Source organism: Borostomias antarcticus (genome assembly GCF_949987555.1).
Source record: "Borostomias antarcticus genome assembly, chromosome: 26".
Lineage (NCBI taxonomy): Eukaryota > Metazoa > Chordata > Actinopteri > Stomiiformes > Stomiidae > Borostomias > Borostomias antarcticus.
Window position 1 is genome coordinate 9,120,218 of NC_140259.1, and position 14,735 is coordinate 9,134,952.

The 14,735-nt window shown below is 47.6% G+C and overlaps 1 protein-coding gene across 1 annotated transcript in view; it reads right to left on the reverse strand.

Moving 5' to 3' along the window:
- Positions 1-13,092, reverse strand: part of eps15 (epidermal growth factor receptor pathway substrate 15) — a 28,914-nt gene extending 15,822 nt beyond the window's left edge. Inside the window, exons 1-11 of the mRNA XM_084458967.1 lie at positions 13,041-13,092; positions 9,941-9,982; positions 8,325-8,414; positions 7,212-7,259; positions 7,017-7,112; positions 6,753-6,815; positions 5,459-5,584; positions 4,756-4,815; positions 3,772-4,200; positions 1,706-1,851; positions 1,091-1,247 (exon numbers count right to left, since the gene is read on the reverse strand). Coding sequence (XP_084315093.1) covers positions 1,091-1,247; positions 1,706-1,851; positions 3,772-4,200; positions 4,756-4,815; positions 5,459-5,584; positions 6,753-6,815; positions 7,017-7,112; positions 7,212-7,259; positions 8,325-8,414; positions 9,941-9,982; positions 13,041-13,067 — 1,284 coding nt within the window. The 5' untranslated portion in view covers positions 13,068-13,092. The remainder of the gene's footprint in view (positions 1-1,090; positions 1,248-1,705; positions 1,852-3,771; positions 4,201-4,755; positions 4,816-5,458; positions 5,585-6,752; positions 6,816-7,016; positions 7,113-7,211; positions 7,260-8,324; positions 8,415-9,940; positions 9,983-13,040) is intronic.
- Between the last annotated feature and the right edge of the window lie 1,643 nt (positions 13,093-14,735).

A 14,735-nucleotide genomic window follows, 5' to 3' on the forward strand; every position in this document is an offset into this window, starting at 1 on the left:
CCCACCCGCTATGGGCGTCCTTAGGAAGCTAGGACACAGCCCACCCGCTATGGGCGTCCTTAGGAAGCTAGGACACAGCCCACCCGCTATGGGCGTCATTAGTTAGCTAGGGCACAGCCCACCCGCTATGGGCGTCCTTAGGAAGCTAGGGCACAGCCCACCCGCTATGGGCGTCCTTAGGAAGCTAGGGCACAGCCCACCCGCTATGGGCGTCCTTAGGAAGCTAGGGCACAGTCCACCCGCTATGGGCGTCCTTAGGAAGCTAGGACACAGCCCACCCGCTATGGGCGTCGTTAGGAAGCTAGGACACAGCCCACCCGCTATGGGCGTCCTTAGGAAGCTAGGGCACAGCCCACCCGCTATGGGCGTCCTTAGGAAGCTAGGGCACAGCCCACCCGCTATGGGCGTCCTTAGGAAGCTAGGGCACAGCCCACCCGCTATGGGCGTCCTTAGGAAGCTAGGACACAGCCCACCCGCTATGGGCGTCCTTAGGAAGCTAGGGCACAGCCCACCCGCTATGGGCGTCCTTAGGAAGCTAGGACACAGCCCACCCGGTCCCACTATGGGGAGATGGTCCCACCTTGTGAACAATGCAAGACTGATGAAGAGGAGGAGACGGAATGCAAAGAGACAGCGAACACAGAGACAGGGTCACACACAGGGACACACAGCCGCAAGCTAGAAAACAAACTCAAAAACCCACACACACACACACACACACACATACACACACACACACAAACACACACGAGCACACACACACACACACACACGAGCACACACCACAGAAGAAGGAAGGAGAAGATTAGTGAGATTTTCACAAAGCAGTTATGAAAGTCAAATCAAATTTGCATAATCAAACAGGCACACAGGATCTAAGCGTGATTGGACAGAGCTTAAATGAACGATAAAAGAGCAAGTCCAGCTCTGAAAGTGACTGAGTGAGACTTACAGCTTAAAATTGTCCCACCTTTTAGTTAAAAATTAAAAATTAATTTTGGAAATCACCCTCATGATAAGAGCTCTCCTGTCAGCCAGGGGGAAAAAAACTGGAACAAACCGATTGGTTGGGGTGGGCGGGCGCCCTCACCTGTTTGGCTGACAGCCTGTCGGAGGGCGGGATCATCTCCAGGGGGAGGGTCTGGGGCGGGTCCAGACCTTTCGTCAGCTTCTGGTTGATCAGATGCAGCGCCAGAGCAAACTGCTCTCGGGTCAGTTTCCCCATGTCCCCGATGTCACACAGCTCCCTGTAACATAGCAACGGGCAAAATCGACCAATCAAACCACACTGACGGAACATATACAGTTCACACTGGGGGGGGGCACAGGCCCCTCACCACACCCAGGGTAGCTGGGGGGGGGTACCCAGAGGAACAGGGTAGGGGGGGGTGGGGGGTTAGTCAGAGGAGCAGGGTAGCTGGGGGGGGGGGGGGGGGGGTCAGAGGAACAGGGTAGGGGGGGGGGGGGGGGGGGGTCAGAGGAGCAGGGTAGCTGGGGGGGGGGGGGGGGGTCAGAGGAGCAGGGTAGCTGGGGGGGGGGGGGGGGGGTGTAGTCAGAGGAGCAGGGTAGCTGGGTGGGGGGGGGGGTTAGTCAGAGGAGCAGGGTAGCTGGGTGGGGGGGGGGTTAGTCAGAGGAGCAGGGTAGCTGGGGGGGGGGTAGCTGGGGGGGGGGGTTGGGGTAGTCCGAGGCGTCCCCTATGTCCTACCAGATGCATGCTAGTGTGGCAGAGGGCAGGCCGGTCTTCAGGAAGATGTCCCTGACCTCCGGCCCAGACACCAGGCCGTCCATGTCCCCGTCCGTCTTCACAAACACCTCGTCATACTTGGCCTTGTCCGCCCGGGACACCACCCACTGGAGAGAGAGGGAGGAGAGACGGGAGAGATGAAGGAGAGAGACACCTCCCACTGGAGAGAGAGGGAGGAGAGACAGGAGAGATGAGGGACAGAGACACCTCCCACTGGAGAGAGAGGGAGGAGAGACAGGAGAGATGAGGGACAGAGACACCTCCCACTGGAGAGAGAGGGAGGAGAGACAGGAGAGATGAGGGACAGAGACACCACCCACTGGAGAGAGAGGGAGGAGAGACGGGAGAGATGAAGGACAGAGACACCATATGACATAATAGAGATATAGGGAGATATGACATAAGAGAGATATAGGGAGATATGACATAAGAGAGATATAGGGAGATATGACATAAGAGAGATATAGGGAGATATGACATAATAGAGATAAAGAGAGATATGACATAAGAGATATAGGGAGATATGACATAAGAGAGATATAGGGAGATATGACATAAGAGAGAGATAGGGAGATATGACATAAGAGAGATATAGGGAGATATGACATAATAGAGATATAGGGAGATATGACATAAGAGAGATATAGGGAGATATGACATAAGAGAGATATAGGGAGATATGACATAAGAGAGAGATAGGGAGATATGACATAAGAGAGAGATAGGGAGATATGACATAAGAGAGAGATAGGGAGATATGACATAAGAGAGAGATAGGGAGATATGACATAAGAGAGAGATAGGGAGATATGACATAAGAGAGATATAGGGAGATATGACATAAGAGAGATATAGGGAGATATGACATAATAGAGATATAGGGAGATATGACATAAGAGAGATATAGGGAGATATGACATAAGAGAGATATAGGGAGATATGACATAAGAGAGAGATAGGGATATATGACATAAGAGAGATATAGGGAGATATGACATAAGAGAGAGATAGGGAGATATGACATAAGAGAGAGATAGGGAGATATGACATAAGAGAGAGATAGGGAGATATGACATAAGAGAGATATAGGGAGATATGACATAAGAGAGATATAGGGAGATATGACATAATAGAGATATAGGGAGATATGACATAAGAGAGATATAGGGAGATATGACATAAGACAGTGGTCTAGTGCAGACAGGAATAACAACAGGCATTTATAAGACTTAGATGACAGATTGAGGACAGACGTGACACACTGTGACTAGAGGCAGCTACAGGGACACAGAGACTGATCAAACACACCCAGGTGGAGAACAGGGAGAGGACGGGGAGAGAGAGAGGAGAACAGGTAGAGTACAGGGAGAGGACGGGGAGAGAGAGACGCAGAGAGGAGAACAGGGAGAGTACGGGGAGACAGAGAGGAGAACAGGGAGAGTACAGGGAGACAGAGACGCAGAGAGGAGAACAGGGAGAGTACGGGGAGAGAGAGACGCAGAGAGGAGAACAGGGAGAGTACGGGGAGACAGAGAGGAGAACAGGGAGAGTACAGGGAGAGAGACACAGAGAGGAGAACAGGGAGAGTACAGGGAGAGAGACACAGAGAGGAGAACAGGGAGAGTACGGGGAGACAGAGACGCAGAGAGGAGAACAGGGAGAGTACAGGGAGACAGAGACGCAGAGAGGAGAACAGGGAGACAGAGAGGAGAACAGGGAGAGTACAGGGAGACAGAGAGGAGAACAGGGAGAGTACAGGGAGACAGAGAGGAGAACAGGGAGACAGAGAGGAGAACAGGGAGAGTACAGGGAGACAGAGAGGAGAACAGGGAGAGTACGGGGAGACAGAGAGGAGAACAAACAGGGAGAGTACGGGGAGACAGAGAGGAGAACAGGGAGAGTACGGGGAGACAGAGCTTACAGTCTGGAGTGTTGAAGGCAGAGGAGGAAGCCAGGAGGAAACCAGGAAGTAAACAGGAAGTAGGACTTCAGCCAAGGAGAGCTGTACTCCCGCGTATCATACTCACCGGGTGGGCTGCTCTTTTGAGGGGCAGGGTTAGGCTGGTACCCCCCGGAGGGGCTGCTGTTTTGAGGGGCAGGGTTAGGCTGGTACCCCCCGGAGGGGCTGCTGTTTTGAGGGGCAGGGTTAGGCTGGTACCCAGCGGAGGGGCTGCTGTTTTGGGGGGCAGGGTTAGGCTGGTACCCCCCGGAGGGGCTGCTGTTTTGAGGGGCAGGGTTAGGCTGGTACCCACCGGAGGGGCTGCTGTTTTGGGGGGCGCTGGCAGGGTTTTGGTGCCCGAGTGGGAGGAGCGGTCTTTGAGGGAGGGGGGCGAGGGCAGCAGGGGCATGACGGGGGGCATGGAGGGTTTTTTCCTCTTGGAGGGGGGCACGAGAGGCGGGGGCAGAGACATGGGCACAGGCTCCCCCTCCAGGGCTCTGTATACCAGGTACATGGCCTGGGGACAAGAAAATAAACAACAAACAATAAACAAACTACACAGAAACAAACACATGGCCAAGTAGGAGAACAGACAGAATCAAGGAGGGAAAGAAGTTGAGACGCGGTCAAAAGTAGGTTGGGTTTCATATAAAATCTCTTTCACATCAGTATGTAACAAACAGCGTTTTGCATTTGTTAAGCTTCACACATCATATCAACAGCTGCAAACATCTGGCCATTACATAAGCACTGCACAGTAACACACATCTCAACGTGATGAACACACATTCGCCATGTAGCTAGCTACAGCTGAACCTTTACACAGACCGACTGACACACACCTTGGAACAGACAAACAAGCTTGGAACAGACAAACAAGCTTTAAAAATAAAACACCTTCAGGAAACACATACAAGCAAAAAGGGGGACTCAAATAGATACTAAACAAGGACTCCATTAATGTAATAAAGTATTAATTTCCACTAAAGGTCCATTAAAAATAACCTTGATTTGGCAGTTATTGACTAAATTTCTTTCTGATTTTGGTGTGAGTAATGAGTCTATTTCTTACCACAGCAAACTCGTCTCTGTCAAGCATTCCATCTCTGTCTAGGTCACTGAGTTCCCACACCTGGAACGTTCAAGGACACACACACACACACACACACACACGCACACACACACACGCACGCACACACACACGCACGCACACACACACGCACACACACACACACACACATACATTTATGAGAGGTGGTCATGTATGAACACAACTGAATATACTTGTGTACTTCAATCAGCCATTATAGACAATAACAGAAGACATAAGTTAGAAAACTATATACAGAAATTAAGTCCAGCGTTCATTTGTCTGGGGGGTAAAAACGATGGGCACTAGCCCAGTGTCCATGCCTCTGGGAGGGGTAGAAGGGCCCTAGGCCAGTGTCCAGAGTTGTTTTCTTTAAATTAGTGTATCCAACCAATGACTCTAATCCGTACCAAAATGTAATGTATTCTAACTTGGCCCATCCTACACCCCTCCACGGAGTTTCATGAAAATCGCTCTGGTAGTTTTTGTATAATCTTACTATGTGACCGAACGAACGAACAAAATAACACACACGACCGAAAATATACCCTCCACCAGCGGTCGCTGGGTGGAGCCAAAGAGAGCTATTAACACACACACACACACGCACACACACACACACACACACACACACACACGCACACGCACACACACACACACACACACACAGCAGCCCCAGGCTTACCCGTCCCAGCACATCCACAGGGAGTTTAGAGTTGAGCAGCACGGGTTTGACCTTCTCTCCCGTGAGCATCCCCCCCGCAGGGGACAGGCTGTCAAAGATGGCGTCAAACTTCAGCTTCTCCTCCGCCTGCACACACAGGCCAGTCAGCACGATTAGCTACACACTAGCTATAGACTAGTTATAGACCATTAATGTGTGAGCAGGACTAGTTATAGACCATTAATGTGGGAGCAGGACTAGTTATAGACCATTAATGTGCCAGAAGGACTAGTTAGACTAGTTATAGACCATTTATGTGCCAACAGGACTAGTTATAGACCATTAATGTGCCAGAAGGACTAGTTATAGACCATTAATGTGGGACCAGGACTAGTTATAGACCATTAATGTGCCAGAAGGACTGGTTATAGACCATTTATGTGTGAGCAGGACTAGTTATAGGCCATTAATGTGCCAGAAGGACTAGTTAGACTAGTTATAGACCATTTATGTGCCAGAAGGACTAGTTAAGACTAGTTATAGACCATTTATGTGTCAGCAGGACTAGTTATAGACCATTAATGTGCCAGAAGGACTAGTTAGACTAGTTATAGACCATTTATGTGTTAGCAGGACTAGTTATAGACCATTAATGTACCAGAAGGACTAGTTAGACTAGTTGTAGACCATTTATGTGTCAGCAGGACTAGTTATAGACCATGTATGTGTCAGTAGGACTAGTTAGACTAGTTATAGACCATTTATGTGTCAGCAGGACTAGTTATAGACCATTAATGTGCCAGAAGGACTAGTTAGACTAGTTATAGACCTTTTATGTGTCAGCAGGACTAGTTATAGACCATTAATGTGTCAGCAGGACTAGTTATAGACCATTTGTTTCTGCCAATAGTTGGTTTGAAAGTCAAGAGAGCAGTGGTCCGTCAGTTGTCTGGTGGATAGTTATGAACTGTATTTCAGTCACATGTAAATGTTTGTAATAAACTGTTTGTCAGCCTGTCAGCCTCTCAATATTGAAGACTGAATCAGACAGATTTTAAATTTGCAAAGCCATAGTCCATCCCAGAATATCACTGAGAGTGTATGTTCTCCCCACCTCCCTCACCTCAACTATCACTGATAGAAGCCAGTCTATGTGATATGATGGTCTATGTGATATGATAGAAGCCGGTTTATGTAATATGATAGTCTATGTGATATGATAGAAGCCGGTTTATGTAATATGATAGTCTATGTGATATGATAGAAGCCATTCTATGTGATATTCTAGTCTATTCCCCCCCCCACCTCCCTTCACCTTGACCACCCAGGGACCATCGATGACCCCTCCTCCAGGAAGCAGTGGGCTGCTTGTGTCGTGCTGAAGGCAAAAGACAGTCACACTCATATCAGCACATATTTCATTTTCAGCTGTAAAATCCACAGGCCACCTGTAAATACAGCTGACTCAATCAACCATCAATGAGAAGGGGTTGGGTCGTAAATAAATTCAATACAATGTGAGCTGGCCAATAGTTTTTCGAGGTATAATGTGTGCTGTGGTGGCGGCCATTGCACTTACAAACTTCGGAGGAGGAACTGCCAGGTTGAGGCTCTTGAGCGCCACCTCAAGGCCATTCTGGGCACAGGCCACCAACCGCAGAGCAATGAAGAATTGCTGATGGATACCGAAGAGGTGAGAAGAACAGTTACTGTACAAGACATTTCAAAATCTTTAAGTTCTTTTGATCATTGTGATGTTGGTACTTAAATGTACCTGTTTGTTGAGGCAGCCCTTTCTTTCTGAATCTGCCAAATCCCAGATCTATGAACAGAACACAGAAATCAGTTTAATTTAATCTTGAAGCTGCAGTATATAAGATTTACATAAGATTTGAAACACTTAAATATTTCTATGATAAATCAAGAGGGATAAGTGATCCTCGGTGAAAACCCCATCTAGTTAGCCTACCTTGCCCCAGTCTGATAGCTGGTTAGCCTCCATTGCCCCAGCCTGATAGCTGGTTAGCCTACCTTGCCCGAGTCTGATAGCTGGTTAGCCTACCTTGCCCCAGCCTGATAGCTGGTTAGCCTACATTGCCCCAGCCTGATACCTGGTTAGCCTACCTTGCCCCAGTCTGATAGGTGGTTAGCCTACCTTGCCCCAGCCTGATAGCTGGTTAGTCTACCTTGCCCCAGTCTGATAGCTGGTTAGCCTACCTTGCCCTAGTCTGATAGCTGGTTAGCCTACCTTGCCCGAGTCTGATAGCTGGTTAGCCTACCTTGCCCTAGTCTGATAGCTGGTTAGCCTACCTTGCCAGTCTGATAGCTGGTTAGCCTACCTTGCCCCAGCCTGATAGCTGGTTAGCCTACCTTGCCAGTCTGATAGCTGGTTAGCCTACCTTGCCCCAGCCTGATAGCTGGTTAGCCTACCTTGCCTGAGTCTGATAGCTGGTTAGCCTACCTTGCCAGCCTGATAGCTGGTTAGCCTACCTTGCCCCAGTCTGATAGCTGGTTAGCCTACCTTGCCAGTCTGATAGCTGGTTAGCCTACCTTGCCCCAGCCTGATAGCTGGTTAGCCTACCTTGCCTGAGTCTGATAGCTGGTTAGCCTACCTTGCCAGCCTGATAGCTGGTTAGCCTACCTTGCCCTAGTCTGATAGCTGGTTAGCCTACCTTGTCCCAGTCTGATAGCTGGTTAGCCTACCTTGCCCCAGCCTGATAGCTGGTTAGCCTACCTTGCCCCAGCCTGATAGCTGGTTAGCCTACCTTGCCAGCCTGATAGCTGGTTAGCCTACCTTGCCCCAGCCTGATAGCTGGTTAGCCTACCTTGCCCCAGTCTGATAGCTGGTTAGCCTACCTTGCCCCAGCCTGATAGCTGGTTAGCCTACCTTGCCCAGGACCAGGTCTGCCAGGCCAGACCTCTTCAGGAACAGAGCAGCATCTGCTGCTGCCACCCGACCACTGCCTGAGGGGTCGACCTGCACACAGAGACACAGGACATCAAACACACCGTACACCTGACTCTCTGTTCAGAGTCATCTATATAGAGAAATACACCGTACACCTGACTCTCTGTTCAGAGTCATCTATAGAGAGAAATACACCGTACACCTGACTCTCTGTTCAGGGTCATCTATATAGAGAAATACACCATACATTTGAACCTGTTCAGTCATCTATAGAGAGAAATACACCGTACACTTGAACCTGTTCAGTCATCTATAGAGAGAAATACACCGTACACCTGACTCTCTGTTCAGGGTCATCTATATAGAGAAATACACCGTACACCTGACTCTCTGTTCAGAGTCATCTATATAGAGAAATACACCGTACACTCGACTCTCTGTTCAGGGTAATCTATAGAGAGAAATAAACCGTATACTTGACTCTCTGTTCAGAGTCATCTATAGAGAGAAATACACCGTACATTTGAACCTGTTCAAAGTCATCTATACAGAGAAATACACCATACACCTGACTCTCTGTTCAGGGTCATCTATATAGAGAAATACACCGTACATTTGAACCTGTTCAAAGTCATCTATATAGAGAAATACACCGCCCACCTGACTCTCTGTTCAGGGTAATCTATAGAGAGAAATACCCCATACATTTGAACCTGTTCAAAGTCATCTATATAGAGAAATACACCGTACACTTGACTCTCTGTTCAGTCATCTATATATAAAAGCCAGCTGTGAAATTAACAAGACCACAACTTCAAAACATGAGGTTTCTTTCCTAGCACAGTGTCTGGCCATGTTATGAGGTTTGTTTCCTAGCACAGCGTCTGGCCATGTTATGAGGTTTCTTTCCTAGCACAGTGTCAGGCCATGTTATGAGGTTTGTTTCCTAGCACAGCGTCTGGCCATGTTATGAGGTTTATTTCCTAGCACAGCGTCTGGTCATGTTATGAGGTTTCTTTCCTAGTACAGTGTCTGGTCATGTTATGAGGTTTCTTTCCTAGCACAGTGTCTGGCCATGTTATGAGGTGTCTTTCCTAGCACAGTGTCTGGCCATGTTATGAGGTGTCTTTCCTAGCCCAGTGTCTGGCCATGTTATGAGGTTTCTTTCCTAGCACAGTGTCTGGCCATGTTCGGCAGCCCTGCCTGTCTGTGGAGGCTGCTAGCTACTAGCTGGTTGATTGCATGATTAGCAGGCAGGCAGGGGGGTATGATTAATTCATGGAGGGGACAGAAGCCTCTGGGATGGAGCAGCGACTAGACCAGGGAGAGCAGCAGCAGCTACAGAAACATTGTGATATTCACCGCAGCTCTGCAGTTAGCTAGCGTACTGTATACACTGTACTGCATCTCTCTACGACTGTGACTACAACTCTCCAGCATCTCTCTCTCTCTCTCTCTCTCTTCGTTCCTCTTGTTTCAGACTGTGTCTCTCTCTCTCTGTATACTGCCCCTCTCCTAAATGCTTTTTTATTTTATTTATTAATACACAGGGGGAATTAAAATGTTATGGTCTCAAAAACAATGAAATACCTTACCTGTCGGTAGAATTTGTCATAGACAGGATTTCCACTGGAAAGCTGAAGAAACAGACAAGACATTCTGCATTAGAGGGGTGTCCAAATGTGAGATCACTAAATCTGCAAACGCTTGAGATAGCATATGGTTGCTTCCTGTCAGGATATTTACATACAATGTTAAAGACTACATCTAAGCATCATTAATTATGCGTACTGTAAGCAATATGAATCCCTGTCGACCCAGTATGCACAAATAGTGGAATGTACCTTTGATGGATCTGCCCACAAGAGTCTACAGGTGACTTATCGTTTACTCATTAAGAGTTTTTTTTTGTCTAACTGAGAAGCTTCTGCTCCAAGAGAAGCTTGTCTGCAGCAGACAAGACCAGATGTGTGGCGAGTACAAGCCAAGCTGGGATCCACCAGTGTGACTGACAGAGCCAGGCCTGCTCCCCCAAAACCAGTCTGCCTGCTGGGTAGTTGCCAACAACCCTGGTGATTCATCAGATGGGGGCGAGGCCAACGCACTAAAATCAATATTGTTTAGTCTTGAGACATTCTTCGCTGTGTTCCTTTTATGACAAAGAATTGTTTTCCGACTACGTTGAGTGGAAGCTGTAGGTAAACCGGGCGGAGCTTTGAAACGATACCATCAATAACAGGATGAGCGCGTGGCTCGGGCTGTAAGTATCGCGAGGGAGAAAACGACGCTGTTTGAGTGGAAGGCAACACAAAGAAAAAAGATGAAGTACCAGGCTGGATCACATTAATTAGCATCATTCAATAATTCATTAGAAATTTGAAATGAATACAAGAAGCCCAGGCGCTCCCGGGAAGGGAAATGTGCTACAATGATGTGACTGAGCAATCTGTTTCCTGCACTAATCTAACCATGATTATATGAAAGAGCTGTTAATATCCCATGTTTCCTGCTCCTAGTGCAGGCTGTGTCTTCTCCAGAGTAATGTAATAAAGTGTGTGTGTTTGTGTGTGTGTGTGTGTGTGTGTGTGTGTTTGGCGTTGTGGGGGACGGCACAGGCAGACGCTTTCTGCTGATTTACTGAGAAAAAAGCCACGGGTTTCCTAACACACGCATCCTGTGACTCTTGATGACCTCATCCACACTCCTGATGGCCTCATCCACGGAGGGAGTGGTCGATGACAGTGAGCGTAAGAGCTCTGTGGTGTGGGGGAGAATATGCCCATCCCTCTTTCACTCAACCACAAATCATCCGCTACATCAGTGGAAAGCAGCTCAACCTCATGAAAAATTAAATAGAAACTCAAATCAATACTGTACAGCATCCAGAATTTAAAAAAATAATGTGATTAAATACTAGCTACATGAAAACCCACTGTCAACGGCAGTCATAGCCTAGCCAAGACACAGTACATCAACGGACGATTCATAATCTGATGGTTATTCACACATGTAGGCCTGTCTGTCCCTGCTAACCCTCCCCGGTTTCCATCGCTAACACAATTGTGTGCCTGGAACTGTTGGCGGCCAAAACACTGTGTCTTTGTGTCCCGTTCCAGTCTTTAATTGCACTGCATTGAAAACACTCCTCAATCATTCTCTTCCCAGAACAAGCTAGCAGCAGACAGGCAGAAAGCTACTGGACTGAGTCGGACTGGACTGTATTGATTTTCTATGTTTGTTTTTATTGTAACGAAGGAGAGTTTCCCAGTAAAAGAAACCCTAGTATCTCAAAGGGACTCCACGGCATTTATGGTCAAATAAACTATTGGTGTTAGTGGTGACTGGTGAGTCTAACATGGCATTGTTACACCCAGGAAAACAGACCCAGAGTGATTAGAGTTTATTAGATAGAACGTGCACAACGCGCACGAATTTAAACCTCTTTATTGAACAAATTCAGACGTTTCAATCCATGATGGATCTTTGTCAGGTCAATTTAAAAAGAACATACTAGACACACGTGTTGTCACTGTAAACTGTGTGACTGTGTGTGTGTGTGTGTGTGTGTGCGTGTGTGTGTGTGTGTGTGTGTGTGTGTGTGCGCGTGTGTACCCTTGACACAACCCCTGCAGTAGTTTAGGTAATCTGTGGAAATTGTGACGTCACCAACAGACAAGAAATCAGATCCAAGAGTGATAGAGGACACACATGTTGTCCCTGTAAACAGTGTGTGTGTGTGTGTGTGTGTGTGTGTGTGTGTGTGTGTGTGTGTCACAACCACTCCACAAGTGAGGCTACTGTGTTACTGGTGGCAAGTGGTTTGGGTTACAGGTCTTGCTACTCACTCAAATACACAACAATTACACTGATGACTGTCGCGACTGTGCCAAATAGTGCAAGTCGTATAAACGCTTCTCCCAGAAGGTTTAATGTATGATTACACAGAAACTACCACATTTCAGTCACAATCAACAGTGTCGACAGCAGCATGTTTCTACTTCCCCTTTTACTAGTGTTAAATAGTCTGTCTATGTACTTTCTACTGGAAACACCAGGCAAACAAGTCAAAGCTGATTTTCATTTTTGTCAAAGGTCACCAAGGGTCACCATACATTAACCCCAACAGCCAAGAGTCCCTTTCTAGTATTGACAATACTGACTAGCTAGCAATACCCTAACTAGCTAATAATCAAGCAGATTCACGTCTTAGCTAGCTAGATAAGTGAACTACTCGATCATTTGGTGACAACCCAGCTAGCAAGGCGACTTTGACAGAGCAAAAACAACTAAACCAGAATCCACATGGACGGATTGGTCACTTTCACTGACCCGAGATCAGCTTCGTTTCAGGGCGGAGCACATTCACAATACCACGGCCTAAATCTCTTACATTCAGGCTTAAGAAACGGATTAAAAGTTAACTACTAAAAGCAGCTCAATCTTTAGAAAACTGACCCAAACTCGCAGATAGCCAGCTAGCTCAGTTAGCCTGCTAGCTACGCCCTAAGAGATTACACTGAAACTTTTCCCAGCTGACGTTCGCTGGGCAACTTCCACACACAGACACTTTCCTCCCGGTCTGCGGACGTTTTTATCTTTCCAAACTCACCCAGCAAGCCTGATAATTTTTTATATGCAATAGGGAAAGTGCAGACTTACATTCCCCTGGTGTTAGAAGTTAAAAGGCAGGGTTACCTGAGTCAGAGAGAGAGTGGCAGCCATAGTGCTTCTATTCCCTCTGCCTCCTCCTGCCTAGAGTCTGGATAGGGGACGCTGCAAACCGCGGAGCTGGATTCTTCTTCACTGGAGCGGATCCACCACGGTATGACTCTGCAAACCGCGGAGCTGGATTCTACACTGGAGCTGGATTCTACACTGGAGCTGGATTCTTCACTGGAGCTGGATTCTTCACTGGAGCTGGATTCTTCACTGGAGCTGGATTCTTCACTGGAGCTGGATTCTTCCTCACTGGAGCGGATCCACCACGGTATGACTCTGCAAACCGCGGAGCTGGATTCTTCTTCACTGGAGCGGATCCACCACGGTATGACTCCCTCTGCTATGCAGCGGTGGAAATATGTGGTGTGGCTCGTGGAAAGGAATCGCATTTCCATCCACCGTTAATCATTTTCATCTTAGGAGTTGGGGCAAAATGTGTCCGGTTGAATGTAGGTCAAAAATACAATTATAGGGGTAAGGCGCGTGCCATATGAAGGCTAGTCTTTCACGCGGCGGACCCGGGTTCGATTCCCGGCTCGGGTCCTGTGCCGCATGTCCTCTCTCTCTCTCTCTCCCACGTTTCCTGTCTCTCTAAACTGTCCTGTCCCATTAAAAATCTGAAAAGCCCTAAAAAATATCTTTAATAAATTAAAATAAAAAAGCCCTTGTGCTCACTTATACGACTTCATAGGGGGACAGGAAGGCCTGCTCCAGCTCATATCCTGTAGGGAAGGACCCCAGATGTACAGAGTGCTTGCTGTAATGGAGTCAACATCGACCCATATGATGTATCTTGCAGTGAACTCGAGTACAAAGACGGGATTGTGAGAGAAAGCCACCTGTTCGGCTTAAATGAGTTTCATGTGGTACATCCATGTGTTCAGAGGACTGTTATATCACAAAGAAAAGCCAGATGAGCAAGTTTAGTTTCATTTCTGTTTTTATTGGACAGTAAAACTGTCAGAATGTTTCGTTCTTCTTACACAATAACACATCCTTCCCCATACAGTAATGTTACAAGCAGAGTACAAAACATGTTTTAGAAAAGGATCTGCTTCCTGTGATGATGAGTTTGGGAGAGGTCTTGAGGGTTTAGCAGTGCAGTAATAACGGCCTCGGAGATCAGATCTACTCATTGAACACGCAGGCCATCACACTAGGGTCATGACACCTGATCAGCTGACAGGGACCCCCCCCCCCCAGCGGTTCACATCTCAATCTCACCATCTGGGTGCAGCTGGTACTCTACGACCAGAAAATAAAAGGGATCTTCGGTAAAGGAGACATTAGTTGCTAAATCATACAGCACAGTGGGGATGACATGTATTGCATCCTGAGGGCTTAGCCATTATAAATAAGCGCACAGGCATCTTAGGACAGAACATGACATATTAGAAAGAGCATGTCTGGAAACAGCGCCCCCTAGCCTCTGCTCAGGGAACCTCTCTAGATCTGTGACAGGATAGGAAAGGTATAAACAGGATGGCCACGGGCTGATCTTTACCTCTGCTACATGTAACAACGCCATCTGGATTATGTCTGTCCTAGCCATTAAGATCTACACAAGCGTCTCTAGGGGAGGAGAGAGGAGGTGTTCCCGGACAGAGCCTAACTGACACACATTCACATTAACATGTTGTGAACTAAAACAGACAAAAAAAACATAAGCTG